Source organism: Miniopterus schreibersii (assembly GCF_964146895.1).
Source record: "Miniopterus schreibersii genome assembly, chromosome: 1".
In the NCBI taxonomy this organism is placed as follows: Eukaryota; Metazoa; Chordata; class Mammalia; order Chiroptera; family Miniopteridae; genus Miniopterus; species Miniopterus schreibersii.
In genome coordinates this window covers 164,118,962-164,140,358 of record NC_138101.1, presented here as the reverse complement: position 1 = coordinate 164,140,358, position 21,397 = coordinate 164,118,962, and the positions used below count along the sequence as shown (strand labels likewise).

Below are 21,397 nucleotides of genomic sequence, written 5' to 3'. Positions count from 1 at the left end.
AGCCTGTGTGCATGCCCTGTGCCAGGCACCCTCCCAGGCTTTAACATATCACTGAATTCTCAGAACAGTCTTGAGATTGGGACTAAAATTTCTCCCATCTTGCAGCTGAGGAAGCTGAGGCACACAACAGTTAGGTAACTTGCCCAAAGCACATGGCTAATAAATGGTGGAGCAGGGATTTGAACCCCGGCTGACCGACACCAGAGCCTTTGTGCCCCATCATTGGGTGTCCTGTCTCTCCCTCTGCCTCTTATAGAACATCCCTAAGGTGTTGCTGCTGCTTGGGTGCATCTCTTGGTGGGGGTGGGAAAAATAGGGTTCTGAAGGGTTTGCTGCCCAAATTGATTGTCTGACACATGGGGCATGAACTAGCTGTGTAGCCTTGACTAAGTCCCTTGCCCTCTCTGGGCTTCAGCATCTCCATCTTTAAAAGGCAGCATTCTAAGCACTGCCATCCCTGCTTTCCCCCTCAGTGTTCACCTGAGGGACAACCCACTTAGAGACTTAGGCACAGGTTGCTTAGCAACTAAAATCAAGGTCTTGGCTGAGTGGAATGGAAATGGGGGAGGACAGGCTAGCACCATGCCTTGCTGATGCCACAGAGCCCTCTCTTGTTCTGAAAGGCCGTGAGTGCTGTGACCTACCCCACCCCTCCCACATCCATCAAGGTGCCCTGTCCCTTTAAGAGCCTTGGGTTGGGGTTGTGGTCAGGGACATGAGGAAGGCCATCCTGAAAAGGAAACTGCCCTTAGGACTAAATCAGGCCTGGAGTTTCTCAGGCAAGGCAAACACATGCTCATTGTTCTGGAAGCTGCTATGGGATAGGTCAATTAGTAGGGGTCTTGGTGAAGGCCTCAGGGCCCCATTGGTGCCACTGGCCCCTTGGGAGATGCTGTTTCAAGCCAGTCACCTTCGTTCCACTTGCCACACCCCTGTGTACCCTGTATTACTTTTGCTGAGGTGTCGGGAGTCCATGGACACAGGAGGAGGGAGCTCTGAAACTGTGGCCTCAGGCCTGACAGCACAGGCGAGTCTCTCTCGAGGGTGCGGGGCTGGCTGTCCTGCGGGAACAGATCTCCTGTGGTCTGGAATTCCACTCTTAGCAATACATTCCTGTGGGTCTCAAGAGTTTGCTCTCCTTAAATCTCACTCTAACCTTAACCAGATGCAAATCCCTTGTAAAGGGAAGCCACTGTCATCACCAACACCTTAGTAGGTCTGATTTGGGGGCTCTGAGAAGTGGCTGAGTGCAAGGATTCCTGGGAAAGGGCATGCGGGCCCACACATGCTGTGCAACCTTGGATAAACACTTCTTTGTGGGGCCAGGATTACTCATGGGTGCCGCATGGGAATATGTGATTGCAGGAGTCTCCGGATCTGGCAGTTGTCAGTGTAGACTGGAACTGGGACTCTGGGGAGGTGGGTATAGACTGTGGGGATTGAGTGGCTTTGGGCCAGCTCAGCACAGAATCTTAAACTCATGCCCACCCAATGAGCCTGCACTTCGGACCTGAGCCAGGTAGATTCCAGAAAGCTCCTGCTCCCAATTTCCAGCACCCTCTTTCATCCACTAACAGGAAACTTGTTCTAGTAGCTGTAATAATAGAAATAAAAGCAGTATAGCTTTTTATGACCAGTTGCTGTGTACCAAACACTATGGTAAATCCTTCCATGCCTATCTCACTTTCCCTGGCTGACAAGCCAGATAAGCAAGTCGACTGACCTCGAGGTGCATGATCCAGCACCAAAGCAGGTCCAGCCCTCCCCTCTCCAAATTCTCCTTCCTCCAGGACTCAGCCTGGTACAGTCCCACCAGTCACGCTCCCCTGGAGACACCGACCACCATCCTCACTTGCTTTTGAACACAAATGACTGGGCTGTGGGTGTCTCCCCCTCTAGGCAGGGTGGGCTCACTGCTGGAGAGCTCAGGGGCTGTACCAGGCAATGGGAACAGTAGTAAGAAAGCCAAAAAGAAGCCTCCCCTTGCTGGCTGCAGGCTGGGCAGCACACAGGCTATTTCTGGGCCTGCGAGGGTAAGAAAGGGGAGTGGGTGGGGAAAGCCATTGGCATCACACAGCTCCTACTGACTGAGCGCACACCATGTGCCAGGCTGGCTGCTTTACCCTCCCAGCACCTTATTTAATCATGGTGGCAGCCTGAGAAACAAGTACCACTGCTATTTCAGAAACAGAGAAAGTGAGGCACAGAAAGATTCCGTGCCCAAAGGTTCACAGCGAAGGGGTGGAACTAAGCTCCAGGCCTTAGAAGAATGGAGAGCAGATCAAGCTAACTGCCAAGCTGGTCTGGGTCCAGGCCGGTGCCCACGGGCAGAGTTAGGGTCCACAGTCTAAGTTCACAGAGTCCTAGTGAACCAGCCCGATTATTTTCAGCCTCCCTGGCTCTCCTAGGAATCAGGGGAGTGCAGCGAAGGAGCAGCTAGTGGAGGCCCTGGCCCGAGGCAGAGGGACGGATTCTCTGACCTCCCAGCATGCCCACCAGCCAGGCTGCATCCCTGGTTCCCTCCCTGTACCTCAAATCCAGATAACGCCTGTCCCATAACCATGAAGTAAGGAAGGAAGCCACATTTCCACTGCTGCTGAAGGCCTTGCCTTCACTTCTCTCAAAAATAAGCAGTCATTCTTCCAAAAAAGGGAAAACACAAAGCAAGACTGTCAATCGAGGGCAAAGCAAGACTGTCAATCGAGGGCTCAGACAAACGGAGTAAGGTGGGACTTCGCTCTCCTCCAGCGAGCGCCTTCTCCCCCTTTCCCAAAGTCACTTACTGTACATTGGGCTGTCACAGCCTTTGAGATGCAAATCATAGCAAGCAGAAGGCAGCTCAAAGAACAAAGAGCCATTGAGGAAATATCAGAAAAATGAATTTGGAAAAGACTCTCTGAATTCCCCCAGGAGAGGGGGAGACATATCCGCAGGGGGAGCAATGATGACGATTTGGGGCCATTGTATGGGGCAGAGGAGGACTGAGGAGCTCCATGCTGATTGTGGGGAGCGATGGGGGGGAGAGAAATCTGGAAATCTGGAATGGAAGTATAGGCTTTGGATGAGCAAAACGTTCTGATTTTATTACAGTTTTAAGCACTGAGCTGGGCACTTTCCCCCCACCCTTTTGAAAATATTAGGCCTCAAACATACTGTGAGTCATGGAGCTAACTGGTTTGCCAACTACTGGGGTCAATTCCAGAGTGAGAGCAGCTGGGTGAGGGCAATACTGTTCCAAGGGCTTGAAGGGGAGCATGGAGCACCCTTGCAGTCTGGGAAGCCCCTGAAGGGAACCACATTGTCCCTGAGGCCTGGTGGGGAGGGGATCCCAGGACCCATGAAGGGAAAACCCCAGCTGGGGAGATGGGGCACAATGCCTCTAGGACCTGGCCTCACCTCAGCACAAGGTTTCCTTGCTGAGCACCTACTGTGTGCAGGCCCTGTATAATTCAGACATGTTCCCCACTTTCTGGGGCTCTCAGTCCAATCAAGGTGGCTAACTGGACTACAAACTCCATGCCCACAGAGACTTGGCCTTGTTTACTGCTGCATCTCAGATCCTGGAACTGTGATTAGAACATAGTAGGTGCTCAATATACAACTGTTGGATAGATGGGGGGATGGGTGGTTGAATAAATGGATGGATGAATGGAGGGGAGGGTGGGTGGATGGATGGATAGATAAATGAATGGATGAGGGTGGATATGGATGTGTGGATGGATGGATGGATGGATGGATGGATGGATGGATGGATGGATGGATGGGAGAGGGTGGGTGGATGGGTGGGTGGATGGATGGATTAACCACCTAAGATCATAAGGAATCATATAAAAAGTACTTTAACAAGGATAGATACAAAATGCTTCTGGCTAGGTATGGGATGGGGAAAGCTTCATGGAGCTGACCCCATTTGAATTGGGTCTTGAGGGATGAGAAGAAGCCATTCTTGTATTCTGCACAGTAGCTACCCGCACACTGGTGAAGGCATATTTGACTGAAAAGGTGTTAGAAGGGAACAGAATGTGAGTGCTAAATTGAACTCTAGAGCTCATATGGTCCAACCCCATCATTTTGCAAAAGGGAAAACTAGGGCACAGAATGGTTAAGTGACTTACCTAAGGTCACACAGAAACTACATGGCAAGGCAGAGATTCAAGCAAGGTCTGTCTGCTTCTAGAGCCTTATTTCTTAGCTCCTGTCCTGCACTACTCTTCTGCTCCAGGGCTATGCTCTTCCCATGGAGATGCCTGTGGATTTTTGCTACCATTCCTGCCCCAGATACCTTCACCACCCACCCCCACAGGGCTGTGGAGACCGGGAGCAACTGCTCAGTCCTGGTTAGGCCTCCCACCCATGAACACCAGGCACAGAATAAGCAAGAAGGGGCCATATCTATGATTGGGTTGGGGGAAGAAAATGCAGCACCCCAGCCCTAAGACCGAGGAGGAAATCTTTTGCCACCAGCTTGAGATTGAGCAGGCATGGGGTGGGGGGAGGCCACAGGGCTTACACAAGGGGGTAGGAGTGACCCTCACCTGGAGACCAAGCCCAGCATCCCAATCCCAGGATTGGGTTATTTTCATTATATGCAGCTAAATCTGAGCATAAATTAAGCAGGGACTCTAGTTTCTGGCAAATGCAATTATGCCCCATCATTTGAACTACTGGCAGGAGCAGTTAAGACGGACAAGTTCAATAGCTCCCTCCACACACCACACCGTGGAGTTGGCTTCTTGAGCAAAACATGGACGGGACCCTCTCAGAGAATTCCCACCTGCCTGGCTTGCCAATGGGATGCCCCTGTGCCTCTAAGACCAGGCCTGATGTTACTGGGTCCTCAGTGCCTGGCATGGGCTGAATGCCCAGTCCATGCCCCAGGACTAAAGGATGGTGCTATCTTGTCTGGTCCCCTGCCCCAGGACACTTCTCTCCACCTCTCCTTGCCAACCGAAATTGCTGCTTCAGTCCTTCAGAGAGGAAGCTTCCCCATAGAGTCTGGGAAATGCCTGGCTTCCAGAAGAGAGGGACCCATGTGGTGTTGGCACATCAGAGGAGCTCATTTAGTACTGGTTGAATTAATGTTCAAGGAAATCCTTGGAGACATGCAAATGACAGTAAGAATAACACAAGGCACATCTACAGACATGCCTTTCCCTAACTCTGTATAAGGTGGGCAGGTGTGTGGCTGGGAGAGCCCTGGGTTGAAATTCTGCCATTAGTGTGCTGTACAGGAGTCACTTGACTTCTCCAAATCTCTGTTTATTCATCTGTAAAATGGGGAGACTAACTGTACTTTCATCATGGGACTTGAGGTGAGATTCAAAAACAGCAGATGTGTTAGACCCTCAAAAACTCCCTAGGTGATTCTATAGTGCAGCTAGGGCTGAGAGCTGCTGAAGAGAACCCAGACTCCTGATATCCAAGCCAGGCTTCTTTCTTTTCTACCAGGTGCCAGTTGGGGTACCATGTAGCTGGCTAAAGCTCAGGCATGCAAGACTGTGCTTCCAGCTTTGGGCTTCTTGGGTCTGGTTGGGGCAGCCCTGGTGGAGTGGCAGGAAAGGGGCGGTGCACCCAGGGAGGCCCAAGTGGTTAATCAGGCCTGGGCACAGTGCCTGGTCTCTGGAATATTCATAAGGCCCCTCCAGCTGTGCCAGGCAATCAGGGTGCTGATTGCTCCCCCATCTGCAGCTTAACATTCCACTCCAGAGAGGAGAACGCTGGCAGCTGAATGTTAACTAGGGACAAAACGGGCTCTGGCCTTCACAACAGCAGCCTGAACAAGAGCCCGGGGAAGACAATTCCACTCCTTAGGGATCGGCCAGCCAGAACTTACCCGTTCTCCAGCATCCTGGGCCGTGGAAAGAGTCGGGGATTCAGAAATAAGAGAGCTGATTTCAGGCCCAGCTCCTGCACTGGCCAACTGTATGCCTGTCTCTGCAGCCTCAGTTTCCCTGAACTGTAAAATGGGGACGGTTCTACCCAGCACCCGAGAGCTTTGGTTAAGCCAGAGTTTGTTGGACCAGAGTGCTGTACAAGGCAATGCATCATCATTGTTGTTTGGGGTTGCTGTGGACATGGCTTCATACCCTGGAGAACAGTTTTGACTCACAAATATTGAACTCTCAGGCCAGTTGGCTTTGAGGGAAACGGAACAAAGGGAGAGACGCTTCTTGGAGGGGTAGGAGCCTCTCTCTGAAGGCCCAAGAATTTGGGGGTTCTGGGCTCATACTGGCCTCATCTGGGCCAAACCTCTAAAGAAGCAAGAAAGGAATGAGAAGGACACTGACAGTAGACAGAAAACAATTCAGAAAAGATCAACAACAGACTATGTTCTGTGGCCTTTTGGTTGCTCAGGACAACAGTCTGGAGCCATTATCGGGACAAAGCAGTGGAGGGACAAAAGTGTGCCACATGAGTTCACAGTTCCTAATTAACACTCCAAGCAATGATTAGGATTCATCGAGAAATGGCTCCAACCTTTTCTGTATTTGTATTGAATAACACAGGAAACTGCTTTTTTAGAGATTTCTATCAAACTGAGGGAAAAAACCTGGAGCTAAAATAATACAACCTTCTTCCTAGAAAATCAACCAGCACGAAACAGCTCATCTCTGCTGAGTGAATGAGGGGTTTCTGAATTCAGCATTATTGTTATTGCTGTTTATTAGCCCTGCCTCCCCCGCACCGTCCAGCCAGGCCCTTGCCTGCAGGCCCCACTCTAACCACAGGGGGCAGGATACGTACAGCCTTCACCCGGGCAGCAGGGGAATGGGGTCTGATTTCCAAGCAGACCCTCTTTGGGGGCAGGACCCTGCTCCACAGAATCCAGGGTCCTGGTTCAAACTAAATGGACCACTTAGATCTAGGAGCTGCCTCATCCTCCCAGCCATCCACCACCCTCACCCCTACCCCCACCCCATACCTTCACTATGGGTTAAGTTTGCATTTTCTCCAGCAAACTCATAAGCATGTGTTACTCTGAGAGAAAACATTTGCAACACACATAAAGGAGTCCGGAGCGGAGCCAGCTTTGGGCTGTGCTGCCTCTGAAACCTCAGGGGCTCCCTCTTCACATCAGCAAACTGCTTTTATTAGGTCTCCCCCCTCCAAAATACAAAACATTAAGCGTTCATCTAAAACAAAATTTTAGAAAATATTGCTATGGAAAACAAAGACAATGAAAGAGCACCCATGCTCCCAGTACACGAAGATAACACTTTTAATATTAGGTGTATATTCTTTAAGTCTTTTCCAGACAGGCGGATGGATACATGGATATAGGGTATCCCCCCAAAAATGTATACACACACTTTGAATAATTATAAAGGCAGTGTTTATTAAAATAAATTTCATTTTCAAAATTGAGCTATCAACTGTTAAAGTGTGTATAAATTTTTTCGGATACTCCATATTTTTAAGTGGGATATTTTAAATATTTTACCATTTTTTCACTTAACAGTATGTCATAGATAGTTTTCTCTCATTAAATATTCTCCTACACCAGTGGTTCTCAAAGTGTGGTTTGGGACCCCTGGGATCCCAGGACTTCTTCAGGGAGTTTGTTGGGTTAAAACTATTTCCAGCCCTAGCCGGTTTGACCCAGCGGTTAGAGTGTCTGCCTGCGGACTGAAGGGTCCCAGGTTTGATTCCCGCCAAGGGCATGTACCTCGGTTACAGGCTCGATCCCTGGCCCTGGTTGGGGTGCTTGCGGAAGGCAACCAACTGATGTGTCTCTGTCACATCAATGTTTCTCTCTCTCTCTCCCTTCTACTCTCTCTGAAAAGCAATGGAAAAATATCCTTGGGTAAGGATAACAACAACAAAAACTATTTTCATGGTAACACGAAAACATTATTTGCCTTTTCACTCTCTTCTCTCAGGAGTGCACAGAGGGGTTTTCCAGAGGGTACATGATGTGTGATGTCACAGCAGGCTGAATGCAGAACAGATACACGAATCCTGCTTGTCCATTAAACAGACTAACTTAAAGAGATTTGCGAACATGTAAAACAATGCCCCTCTTCTCATTAATTTTTTGTTTTGTTTTGGAAAATATAGTGTGTGTTTTTTCATAAAGATATGTTTTTTGGAGAACATGCAATGGTTTTATTGTTATTTTAAGTAAATTAACATGTATATTTTTGAAATTCCTTTGTTTTTATTTTAAATGTGCTAAATACTGATAGATATAATGCCCACTTAAGCAAGAGCTCCTTGGGGTCTGTAATAATTTTTAAGAGAGTCAGGTGATTCCGAGGCTGAACACTTGAGAACGTCTGCCCTACATCACTAGTGTCGATGACTGCATGGCATCCCTCTGTGTGGCTGACCCTAATTTGTCCACCCAGTTCCTTACTGATGGACCTCCAGGTTGTTTCCAATTTTCACTGTTATAAAAGTGCTACAAAAATCGAGTGAAACTTCATGAAATGAGAGAAAACAACAGAACCCAACTGGCAGTATGAGCCACCTCTCTCAGTCCATTATTAATCAAATTAGACAAAGCGTATCAGAGAATGTGAACAAATCAAATTGAAAGCTATGTGTACATTGACTATGTATGTATGTGTGCATTTCTATAGAGAGAGAAACCTTGTGTATTTCTATAGAGAGAGAAATACTCTGTAAAAAATACTTTCTTTTCCACTGTCCATGAAGTGTTTACAAAACCTGATCATATGCTAGACCAGTGCTGCTCACAGTATGAAACTCTGGTACCATTACAGAAATCGAGAGGAAGAGTTTAGAAACTTTTATGCAAATTGAGAATTTTATTTTTGTTGGAAATAACAAAAAGTTGATGTTTGTAAAATAAAATCAAGTACTAAAAAATGCTACAAACATTACTGGAGTATATTTCTGTAGAATGGATTCCTAGAAGTGGAACTTCTGGGCCAGCGATAGGCACCTTTAAGTGTCAATATATATCACCAATCTACCTCCACTGACCTCTCACCATGTAAGACACTAAGAGTGTATTTGAGTGCCCGCTCTCTCACAACTTTGCCAATACCAAAGATGACTACTCTTTTCAATCTTTTCCTATTTAGTAGGTTAAAAGATATATTTTGTCTTCTGAGAATTGCTTACTCATACCCTCAGCCCATTTCTATTAGGTTCTTATTGATTTCTCTGGAACCCTTATATATTCTGGACATGAATCTTTTGTCTGTTGAGTACGTTTTAACTATTGTACTCAATTGCGTGGTTTGCCTCTAATTTTGCTTACATATCTCATTGTAGTACAGAAACTTTACCTTTTAAAAAATTAATCTAATCTATTAATCATTTCCTTTATGGCTTAGGGATTCTTGTCTTGCCTTAGAAAGCCTTTCCTCATTGCATGATTTAAAAAATGTTCTCCATTTTCCTCCAATATACTTGCAGCTTTTTTTTTTCTTTGAATGTTTAATCCATCTGGAAATAACTTTGCTATGATGTGAGGCACTGACTGTTGACCTTTGCAAGCCATCACGTGGAGTATGGCAGGGGGCCAGCAATGGGCTTGAGCCCCAGTAGGAACGTAACTGGGGGCCTGCCGGCTGGAGCTGAGCTAGTTCTCGAGGGAGACAGATATCTGAGCCCATCTGGTTTGGGAGGGGAGGCAAGCTACATTTCTGAATCCTTTCGAATGTGTTAGAGCCACTGAGGACATCTGCAAATTGAGGAGCAGAGCTGATGATTCTCCCAAGAAAGCAGCAAAACATATTAAACATGTCATGTGATCCACAAGTTTTCATGTCCATTAGCCCACTCAATGCCAACATCTCAGATATAGGTGGAGGAGAATTTAGGATCCAGACTATACCATTACAGAAAAATAAAGTGCAAAAAGGGCAAGTGACATGCCCAAGGTCGGTCATACGGCTGGCAAGTACAGAGCCCAGCTAGAACCCAGACCTCCTACTGCCAAGTCCACTGCTTCTCAGACCTCTCTGTGCCTGGGGCCGTGTCCTCAGGATCACCACAGCTGCCCCTTTGGAGGAAGGGAGGATCCGGCCCAAGTCTTTCCCAGATCTGTGCTCTCCCACCGTGGGTAGGAGAGGCTGGAAAAAGCCATCCCCTACCACCAGCTGACGGCGGGTTTCAAGAACCAAGGCTTCCTCCTCCTGTACCTTCTCCTCCCCTGAGCAGTTTGGCAGAGGGTGGGAGTGGAGATGAGTCAGGCCGGGAAGGGAGAGCTCAGCCATAAACAATCAGGACTGACAGCGAGCACTTTTCCTGAGGCGCGTGACCTCCCACGGGCCTCTGGGGACTCTGCCTGAATGGCAGAGCTTCAAAATTTCATGATCTACGCTTTGCAAATTTAATTTGCTATATTTACTAAGGCAGCCGCAGAGGGGGAAACCTGTAGATAGAAGGTGAGGGATGAGGGAGAAGGTAAATGATTGCCAGTTTCTCAGTGGAGAGCTCGCAATGTTTTTTTTTAAAATAAGTGTGCCATTTTTGTAGATGCCCAATGTGCCTATGGTTGGGTCTTCCTCCCTTCCAGCTCCAAACCAAAAGAACATCCAGAACACAGAATGGTAGAGCTGAACCTGGTCTTATAGATCAAATGGGCCAATCTCTCAGGTTAATGAGAGCCCCAGGCACCCCGAGGAAAGTGACTTGTCCAAGCGCACACCTTTGGGGACGTTCTGGGAACAGATCTCGGTCTCCTGGACCCAGCCCGCACTTGTTCTGGTGAATCTCAGGAAAACCTTGGGAAGGCACAGACACTGGACACATGACAAGGAAGTAAAAGGTGGTGGTGGGTGCAGAGAGAAATAGGGGCAACCGCCCAGTAATGACCAAGGAGGGCTTCTCTCTGCCCTGGGGCTGCAGCAGGGGCTAGGGAGGTGCCAGGCACCTACCTGCTCCAGGGGGATGACTAGGAAGGACCCTCCTCCTGCGCTCTCAGTGACAATGGCCAGGAAGCGGGCGTTGACGGCACAAAAGTGGTTGTCGTGCACATTCTTGGTGATGGGGATCCCATCGAAGCAGTGCTCCCGGTTGGCCACCTTCCCGTACACGTTCCGGAACTTGGAGCTTCGGTATTGCGGACGCCAGGACATCTGTGAGGGGCCAGGAGAGACAAGGGTCAGGCTGGGCACTGCTCCCTGATGGCCCTCCACTGGACACCGGTGGAGGGAGGCTGCTCTCCAGGGATGCAGGAGGTGGGCCAGCCCTGGTGCTGCCCTCAGGACACAGGAAAGGGTCAGGGACCTCCCAGAATTGTGTGCCCAACCCTGTGCTAGAGGACTTACTCTTAACAAAGTCCTACAGGAGCAAAGACTGGCATGAGGGTATTCATATGTTTTCTGCTTTTGGTACACACGCCCATCCCACCTTCCAGAAAGGATGAGGGGTCCTTTCACTTCCAAGGGATGTGCCATGTGATAGAGCAGACCACCCAACAACCCGTGTGGGCTGCCTCCTGCGAGCCAGAAACTGCTCAGTGCAGTACAGGAGGCGCAGACGGACAAAGCTGGGTGTTCACAGAAGAGAACACTGCTCGTGGCAAGGGGAGGAAGGCGTCCTCTCTATCTGCAGGGAGGAAACAACCACCCATTATCATCCCTCTTCTGATTCTCTCGGGCTTCGAACCCGGTAAGTTCACCCTCAGAAATCGTTTAGTCCCATGTCGTCAACATTGTGACCAGCAGGTACAGAGAAGTGGAGTGACCTGTCCAAGGTTACACAGCTAAAGTGTGGGACCATGAACACAGCTCTCCTGGCTGGAAAGCTAAGACTTTTTCCTACGCCAGGCTACCCTTTGGAGAAAGGCTTGTTGATGTGTGGCCCCCAGATCACTTGTATCAAAATCATCTGGTGGGGGGGAGTTTCTGAGCTTCCTTCCAACACCATTTATTAGAAATGCTGATTCCTGGGTCCCAGTCCAGACCTTCTGAACTCAATATTTGGAGGATGGAGCGCAGAAATAACCATTTTAATCAGCTCCCTTTCCCTGCAGTGAGACTCAAGTTTAAGAGTCCCTGTTCTAGAGAGTGGAGCGGTGCACTTCCTCACCCCTCCCTGCCCACCGTCCATGACACAGGCTCTAACCAGTCATCCAACCAACCAACCAACCCACCCACCCCCTGGTTCCTATTGCATGCCTGTCACGCGATATGCACAAGTGGTTGGGTGAAGACTGGATGAGCAGCCTGCAATGGAGTCCAGCTTCACTGTAGGATGGCGCCCCTTATGGGTGACCCTACAAATGGACGCCATCACAGGTGCAGCCCTGGCAGACACACATCCAGGAGCGATGAGCCACAAGCAAGCACCCAGCCAGGGCTGGACATGCAGCAGGAGCTCAATAAATGCTCTGTGAAATGAACACGCTCTGGCCTGACTTCACCATTATCCATCACCTCCCGCTCCTGTCAAATCTCTTGATGTGCCCTGCGTCTCCCACCCCATCTCAGGACAGAAAGGGGCAAGCTCATTTCTTCACGTGAAGTTTCCAAGGGGAAGAAAACAAAAGGAGACACAGCCACAGAACCAGGAAACCAACTCTGGGAATCTGCCTGAAATAAAAACTTTGCATTTGATTTAAATAAAGCTGGGAGCTCAGCCACAAAGGTTGAGGGACTCTGCAGTCCTGTGTTTCTATCTCCCATTCCACTCCTAGGGAAAGACATTTTGCTTCTCCAAGTATCAGGCGCTCCATTTCTAAAATGAGGTCCATAATTTCTAACTTTGTGCGGTTATTTGAAGCATCAAAATGAGATAACGTAGGTGCAAGGCCGCATTCAGGATAAACTATCACTGCTGCCCCCACGGGCCCTTTCTATTGAGAGGTGCCTGGAAAGCACCAGACACAGACTCTGCTTATAAATACATTACAAGCCGGTGGAAGAGATAAAACCAATGCAAATTCAACAGACATCTGGTGGCAAACAGACTGTAGACTTGTAAGTGCTACAGCAATGAGAGGTCAGGGAAGGCAGGAGGGATCAGGGCAGGCTTCATGGAGGAGGAGTCCATCCACCTGCACTGAGAGAGCACCAGGCACTGCGCACACATTGCTTAGTCTCATAACCCGCCGTCAGGAAGCTACAGGTGCTTGTGTAGGGTGGGAAACAGACACAGCCAAAGTTCAGACAGCAAGCGCAGGGTTGATTTGAACCTGCTCTTTCTTTCTTTTTTTTAATCTCCACCCCAGGATATTTTTTCCATTGCTTTTCAGAGAGAGTGGAGTGGGGGGGGGGCAGGGGAGAGAGAGAAACATCGATGTGAGAGAGACACATGGATTGATTGCCTCACACATGCCGACTGGGGCCGGAGACGGAGCCCTTGGCGGAATCAAACCTGGGACCCTTCAGTCCATGGGCCGACGCTCTAACTACTGAGCAAAATCGGCCAGGGCTGAACCTGTTCTTTCTAGCTCCGCAGTCCATACTGTTTTTTCCAACTTTTTTAATGAAATATTTCAATGTACAAAAGTAGTCAAGAGAATGGTGTAATCATCACCCACCATCTGGGTGAATTATTGTTTTGCCATACTTCTCTGTGTGTGTATGTGTGTGAGTGTATGTGTGAATGTGTGTGTGTGTATGAGTGTGTGTATATGTGAGTGTATGTGTGTGAGTGTGTGTGTATGAGTGTGTGTGAGTGTGTGTGTGTGTATGTGTGTGTACTTCTTTCTTTTTCTTTCCTGGAATCATCTGAAAGGAAGTTGCAAAGGTCATGCCTCCTGCCCCACTATTGCACAGCATGCATCTCCTACCAAGGAGGACAGTTTCCTAATTGGCACATCATGATTATCACATCTAAGAAAATTAACAATTCCTTGATACCACCTAATACCCAGCTCATACTCAGAATTCTCCAGAATGCCTTTTACAGCTATTCCATATTTTGACACCCGGCTGGGGAGCCACATTGCTCCCATGTGTTTAATGTGGTTGTGATCTTTCTTTTTACCTCCTTTAAATCTACAGCACTCCCATCATGTTTTAAAAATATATATTTTTAAGTGACACTGACTTCTTAAAGACACCAAGTCAGTTATCTTATAAAATGTTCCAGCGATTTGTCTCATGTTGCTTTGTGACATCTTCAAAATCAATCTTGTATTCACTAGAAGCTTCCAGAGCTGGGTAGAAAGCCTTGATTCAGTGCAGGTTGAAGACACCCCTGTTATTAACTGGCTTTGCTGGGGTGAGGCTGGGAGGTGAGGGCAGAGGAAATGTGTGAGCACCCACCTTGCAGGACTGGCAGCAGAGAGGGGGTTGGCTGGACAGTGCCAAGGGTTGTGTTGAAGGATGGTGGGCAGAAGGCTGGAGGACCTGGGAGTCCAAGTCAGCCCCCGGCACACAAGTGGCTGAAGTGGGGCGCCTGCAGGGAGGCTAGACTTCTCCACAAGCGGTTACTAAGGGGCTGACTTCATTCTGAGATTAGGTGCATGGGTGTGCAGGCAGGGATCAGAGAAGACTCTTCCCTACTCTGCCAGAGGGATGAGGCCACACAGAAGCTGGGACTAGAGCAGCTGCCAGACCTCAGAGGGAAATTGGTGGGGCGGCCAAGAGGTGACCTGAAAATCTGGCCCTTTGCCCTTTGCCCCTAGCCCCCAAACCCAGCCCAAATCCTGGTGGATTTCCCCAGCTAGTTCGAGTGAGAGAAGAACACACTCTCTGAACCTTTCAGGACAAAACTGAGACACATTTGAGCTTCCCGGAAGGAAGGGCTTTCTTAGTGGCTAGAGCTGCCTGAGATGGAAAAGGAAGCTGTCTTGATAGATAATGAGCTTCCCATCCCTGGAGAGGGGTCACGATTCAGGTGGATGACCTCTTGTTAAGAGTAATGTGGAACAATGGATGGAACTGGATGGTCTTCCAGCCCGGAGATAATAGCACTCCTCTACTTTATGAAAAACACTGTGTTGAGACAGAGGAGCACAGGGGTCAGAGTGCCCAGAGGAACCCTGGTTCTGCCACCCTGGCCAGGGACCAGCCTCTTCTGTAAAACAGGGATCGCAATGCCTCCCCGGCTAGTTTGATGTGACCCTGAATGACAACGGCTGTCATGGCAATTGCTATCTCCTCCTAGGGCAGCCCACAGAGGTGATGAATGATCCACCACTTCTTTTAAGCTGTAGATACACATGCTTTCCCTCTCCTGCTACTAGATAGTAAGTTATCTGATCATCTGACTCCTCCTGGCCCCTGTACAACCCCACCCCACCCCACCCCACCCCAGGCCTGGTCCAGGATTCCTGTCTGGCAGGAGCCTCCAGTGACTCTGGTTAATAATCTCTCAGTATGGTGGGAGACCAAGAGCCAAGGTCAGGCACAAGTGCCCTGTTCCTTAGATGCTGTGGGTGCAGCCTCCCTGAGGACCTCACCCAGGGCTGGGACTTCAGTTTGCTGCGGTTATGAGCTTCATTTTCAGGATGACGCTCCACTCCTGCCCACAGGACAAGGGTCTGGTTTTTACCGCATGACCACTTCTGGGTCCAAGCCTTTTCTCTGCAGTGTTTGTCCTTCTGGTCATGCAGACCCAATTCCTCTGAACAACTTGTTAGCAGGACACCACAGCTTCTGGACTTAGTGAGTCCCTTGCTGCTGACAGCATAGCATCAGCAAGGAGACAAGTGCCTGTAGAACTGCCCCCCAAACCACCCTCGGCCACTGCCATGACCCTCTCTAGGCGCCACCTCATTCTCACCTCCCCCAGATGACCAGTGGGCAGAGCTGGGCAGATGCTATAATCCCACTGAAAACACACAGTATATATGTTACTAATTTGAGGCTCAGAGGGTTTATGAGACTAGCCCAAAGACACAAGCTATGAAAGTTGGAGAGTCAAGACTTCAGCCAAGAACTTCTGACTCTTAGTCCATTGCTCCCCTCCTTCAGCCTGTCCACCCAAACTCATATCTGCCCCACCCCCACACACATTGCTCCATATAATACACAACACACAAAAGTGTAAAAAACTGTACAGCAGCCGGGGTTTTGAAAGTCAGAAAGACTTCAAAGGCTTCTACCTTGCCGCTGTCATTTGTTAGCTGTGTGACTTTAGACTACTCAACCTCTCTGAGTATCAGTTTATCTGTAAAATGGGAATAATGTCACTGAGCTCACTGGATGCAATGAAGTGGCTGAATGCAAGTGCCTGAGAAGGTATCTGGCACAAGGTGGGTGCTTTCCACACACTAGTTCCACCCTCTCCCTTTCTCCTGTAGGGAAAGGCTCTGACCTCAACTGAGTGTTTACTTGGGGAGGCCAGGCTCTGCCAGGGGGAGGAAGGGGCTGGGCTAAGCCAGTGGTCAGAGGAAAGGAGGGAGAGGCTCTGGCCTCCAGATGTGTGCAGCAGCTGGACCCACTCCCTGGAGGCCTCTCCCTGGGCCAGGGCCATCCTAGTCTCCCTCCAAGGGGGGGGGGAGGGCCCGGAAGGAAAAAGTATTCATTTTGCAGCTGAATGGCCCTTATAGCCTCTTAAGAAATAGAGGCTGGCTTTTTTCTCCTCTGAGATAATCACTATGTACACTCCACATGGAAGCAAATTGTATCCTTTCCTCCGATGCGGAAAATGATTTATTGTGGCCAGCGGGTGCAATTTCTAGATGATGACGACTCAAATCCAGTCACTTAACTGGAACACAAAAATACACAAGGGCATCTTCTTTTCTCTGGCTCAGGTAAGAGGGGAGCTCGTGGCTACATCCTTGGAGAGCCATTGGCTGGGGGAGCCCAGGAGACTTCCCTCTGCAAGAGCCGTTCGCTGTTCACATGAGGCCAGAGAAAGGCTGGCATTTTCAGTCTTGTTAGGGTTAGGGCCACACTAACTGTGTGGCCTGGGATAAGTTGCTTTCCTTCTCTGGCTCACTGTCCTCTTCCATGAAATGCAGATATCATCCACACTTAGATCCTAGAATCCTTATGAGGATGAGGAATGAGAACACAGGGCACAGGGCACAGATATTAGTATCAGGGCCTCTGCTGCATTTCGCCCGTGACTTTCTGGGCCCGTGAGCGGTAGCTGACCACCTGGCCCTCCTCCAGCTCTGAGCCCGCTCTGCTTCCCCAAGCCCCGGTCTGGGCACACGGGAGGAACACAGTGCACGTTCCCAAGTGAGGGAGCAGAAGTGAATCAGCCCAGGCCCTGAGAAGCTCATTAGGCTCGGCAGTAACCACCTTTCGGGTTCTATCTTTCAGGTTCCTCCTCATTAAATGAAGGACTAGGATCTTTTCCTTTTAGCAGGAGAACTCTTGCCCCTAATAAAATATTATTCGGAACTCCAAAATGTAAAATGGACAAAGACAGAGCTGTGTGAGTTCAAGTCAAGAAGGAAGCTGGGCGTTCCTTCAAGCCATGGGCCTGGGACTGCACTGTGGCACCCTATCTGAGAACCTCTGGTGTGAGCTAAGATGCCAGAAATCTGTGTCCTGGCCAGTGCAGCCACTAACTCACCATGGGCCCTCAGGCAGGTCCCTCCTTCTCCCCCAACAGGAGGTGCTTGGGCCAGAAGGCCACCATCTAGCTCTGCCATATCATGGTCTAGCCCAGGACACTGAGTTCTCATTGGTTTCCAGGACTTCTGAGAAGTTGTAGCCATTCAAGAAATTTCCAGCATGGAGAAGCTGGACCACACATTTTCTTTCTTAGATGCTCTCTGATTGCTGAATCCACTGGGTTTGGGTCTTCAGAGACCCAGGAATTCCTTGAGGGCCTGCCTTAGAATTCTTTGACCCCTACAGCACAGCTGACAGCAGCAGGGGGCTGACTCGCTACCCGGGTCCCCCAGGCTCCCCCAGGCCGAGCTCACAGCTCAGCAGTACAGCGGTGGTGAGGAGGGAGGGCTCTGTAGCCAAGTGACCTACATTTGAATCCTGGCTCCACCTCACCTGTCTCCTCATCTCACCTGACCCTTTTCCTCGCTCACCACACTGACAGCAATAGCCAACATTTATTAAGTGCTTACTATGAGCCAAGCATTTTACATTCATTGTATCCTGTGATCCTTATAATAATCCCAAGGAATAGATGCAACTATTATCACCATTTACAGATGCAGCTGGGCTTGTCCAAAGTCACTTAAGTGGAAGAAGTGGGATCTCAACTCAGATCTGACAGCAGGATCTCTGCTTCACGTGCTTACTGCGGACCACAATGGATGGGCATGAGGGCAGAGACTGCGTCTCTCCTCATTTTCCCAGGGCTTCTCATTAGGCTTAATACAGTACTGATAAATATTTATTAAATGCATGAATGAGTGAAGGAATAAGAGGACAGGAGTAAGAAAGAGTGACTGTTACTTCCCCTCAAAGCCTCCAAAAGCCCCCTTGGTGCTCCCAGATCACAAACCTTGTCCACCTCCTTACGGGATCTGCAGGATGCGTTCCCAACTTGTCAGATCCAACCTGGGCAGAAAGCCGGGGAAGGAAACGTCTGCCTCCCTGTGGGCCCAACTTTTCCTACATGTGGTCCTGACACAAAAAGGCTTTCATGGAGCATAGCCTGCCGGGGCAGAAAAGGACCCTGGGTCCACTAAAATCCAGCCTCTCATTTCACAGAAGAAGGAAGTGACTGGTCCAAGGTCACACAGGAAGGTCACCTGATGACTAATATACACTGTAAGCCTGTGTTGGAAGTGGGGGTGGGTTTGAGAGGTGGAGGGGTAGGACATGGTGCCACTACTTCTCTCAGCAGACAGACCTATTGGGGTGTCTGGGTCCAGCAGGCCCCACCCAGGGAAGCACCCCCCCTCTACCAGGGTTCTGAGTTCTATATTCCTCTGCCCATCGTGAGAAGGGTAGTGGAGCTCAAAGCACAGGCCCAACAGATGGTTTCTATTTGCAGGCACTAAGCCTGGTCTTTCCAGACTCCCGACCTATTTTGAGGAACCGAGGGCTCTGCTGGCTCAGGGATGGCCTCCTACTCACACCCCTTAACCCACAGCTTGGCAGAAGATCAGATGGGTGGTTCAGGGCCAGTGGAAAGGGGGAGCAGAAGAGGAAAACTGGAAAATGAGACTGGGATAGATGTGTTCAAGCTGGAACCCTGGGAAAGGTATCCTGCCTCAGAGTCTCCTGGGGTATTTGTGGAAATCCAGGTTCCTGGGCCCCTTTTCTGGCCTGCAGGATCACACCCTGGGGCTGGGCTGAGGAATCCGCATTTCTACCAAGCTTCCTAGTGTACTGTCTGTGGACCCACAGCACTGGCTTTATCTGGAAGCTGGTTAGGAATGCAGACTCCTGGGCCTCACCTGAGACAGAAGCAGAATCCAGTTTAACGAGATCCCCAATATAGCAGATGTGTTAAAGTTGAGACACTGCTCTCCTCGGGTGTTACTCAGACTTGATTGTTCACCAGGATCACCTGGGGAGCTTGTTAAAAGACAGGTCAGGCCCTGCCCAATGTGGCCCAGTGGCTAGAGCATCAGACCTTGCACCAAAGAGTCATGGGTTCAATTCTCGGTCAAGAGCACGTATCTGGGTTGCGGGTTCGCTCCCCGACCCAGGTCAGGATGCGTGTGGGAGGCTACCAGTCCATGTGTCTCTCCCATTGATGTGTTCTCTCTCTCTCTCCCCCTCCCTCCCTGCCTTCTACTCTCTCTGAAAAGTAATGGAAAAAATATCCTCAGGTGAGGATTAACAACAACAAAAACACACACAGATTGTTGTGGGGTGGGGCCTGAGAATGTGCATTTCTAACAAGTTGCCAGGTGATGCTGAAGCCACTCAGTCCCTGACCTGTCCTACAAGCATCATGCCCTCTGAAGCCCCAGCTCCTAAATCCCTTTACCTCTCTGAGTTTTAGTTTCTCATCTGTAAAATGGATATATAATTCACACATTTTTCCTATGATAGCTATGAGGCTCCAGTGAAATAATAATGTATGTAAAAGTGCTTTATGAACTACTATACAAATATTATATAAATCCATTTGATTAATTAATCAATCAATTAGAAAGGACTTAAGGTGATCTCTTTTGTCCTGGACGGTCTCCCTGACTTACAGCAAGTCAATGGGAGAGCTGGGCCTAATGCAATCCTCTGGGGCTTTATTCCACATTCCCAGACTGCCAAGCACAAGACCAGGTGTGCAGTAAGCACTCAAAAAGGGCTAATGGAATTCTCTTTCCACTGCAGCCTCTCTTGGTAAGGTAAGGATGAGCAACTTTTTAAAAAAAGGTTGTTTGATAGTTGAATCAAAATGCTGAGCTGCCACCCCCAAGGCTCCCACTGGGAAAATGCCCTGCCTGACTCGAAGCATGATTTGGGATCCCGAGTTCAGAGTTCCTGGCCCAGCCCCTGACACACAGTGGGTGAGCCCTCATTGTAGTGGTCCCTCCCCACTGGCAGTCCGATCATGCTGGTGTCCCTAAGCCAGGGCACGTCAGGGCTCATGTATTTATGTTCATGCAGACCTAGCATGGGCTGATGCTGCTCCCTGTCAATGAAACCTCCCGAAACAACATGTGAGTGTGCTGGCCAGGGCAGGAGGTGATCACAGCCAGGTCCTACTGAGGAGCCCTTCTGATTATTGGTGCCTGTAACCAGGGGATCCTCAGACCATCTCATAGACCAGAACTCTAGCTCCCCATCACCTGGCAATGCAGAAAAAAGATGGGTTGATCAACTGTCCCTGGGGGAACATGGTAACTCGGCTTGGGCTTTTCCTTTCTCGTGAGATAATTTATCTAAATTGCCACCAGGGCAGGACACAGAAGAGAAGGGTGGCCTGTGTGCTATGTTGTAGCATGTCTGTTAGAGCACAAAGGAGGCCCGCCAATCTCTCAGTACCAGAGATGAGAAAGAAAACACTGAAAATCTTTACATTATGCTAATCATCTTGAGTATAAAAGAAGGCAGTGTATCCACTTGCCCACAGAGAAGCAGACACCAGACACATGCCCAGAGCTTGCTGGGGACAAACTTTGCATTGTCCACCTCGCACCGTCCCCACAGGATGTGCGTGTGGTGTGTGGTATATATGGTGTGCGATATGTGTGGTATATATGGTACACATATGTGTGCGTAGCAGTCACCATTTCCTCCTGGACTTTGATAACAATTCAAGGGGCCTCACCAGCTGAGGGTTTAAAAATGACAGTGGGGGAGGGGGGGAACAAGACGGCGGCGTAGGTAACAGCTGCACCCGCCGCCTGCCGCAACCACATCAAAATTACAACTAAAATACAGAACCACCATCGCTCAGAGCTTCCTGAAATCTGGCTGCACAGAAGCCCCACAGCCAGGGAACTGAAGGAGCACCGAGACCATAGGAGGGGCGGAGACGCGGGCGGATTGGGGCTGAATCACCGAGACACAGCCGCGGGCCCACACCACACCAGGTGCCTCGGATTAAACCCGGGAGGGAATCTCCGAAGCGGAGGTTTCCCAGAGGAGCGAGGTGTCCCAGCCCCACAGCAGGCCCCCAGCCCAGGGCTCCAGGGCCGGGA

General features: G+C 49.6%; 1 protein-coding gene across 2 annotated transcripts in view; it reads right to left on the bottom strand.

Annotated features, from left to right (window-relative positions):
- Positions 1-21,397, bottom strand: part of CORO2B (coronin 2B) — a 118,450-nt gene that overhangs the window by 44,055 nt on the left and 52,998 nt on the right. For both annotated transcript variants that reach the window (XM_081131723.1, XM_081131722.1), the window contains exon 2: positions 10,854-11,054. In XM_081131723.1, the coding sequence (XP_080987849.1) occupies positions 10,854-11,054 (201 nt within the window). The remainder of the gene's footprint in view (positions 1-10,853; positions 11,055-21,397) is intronic.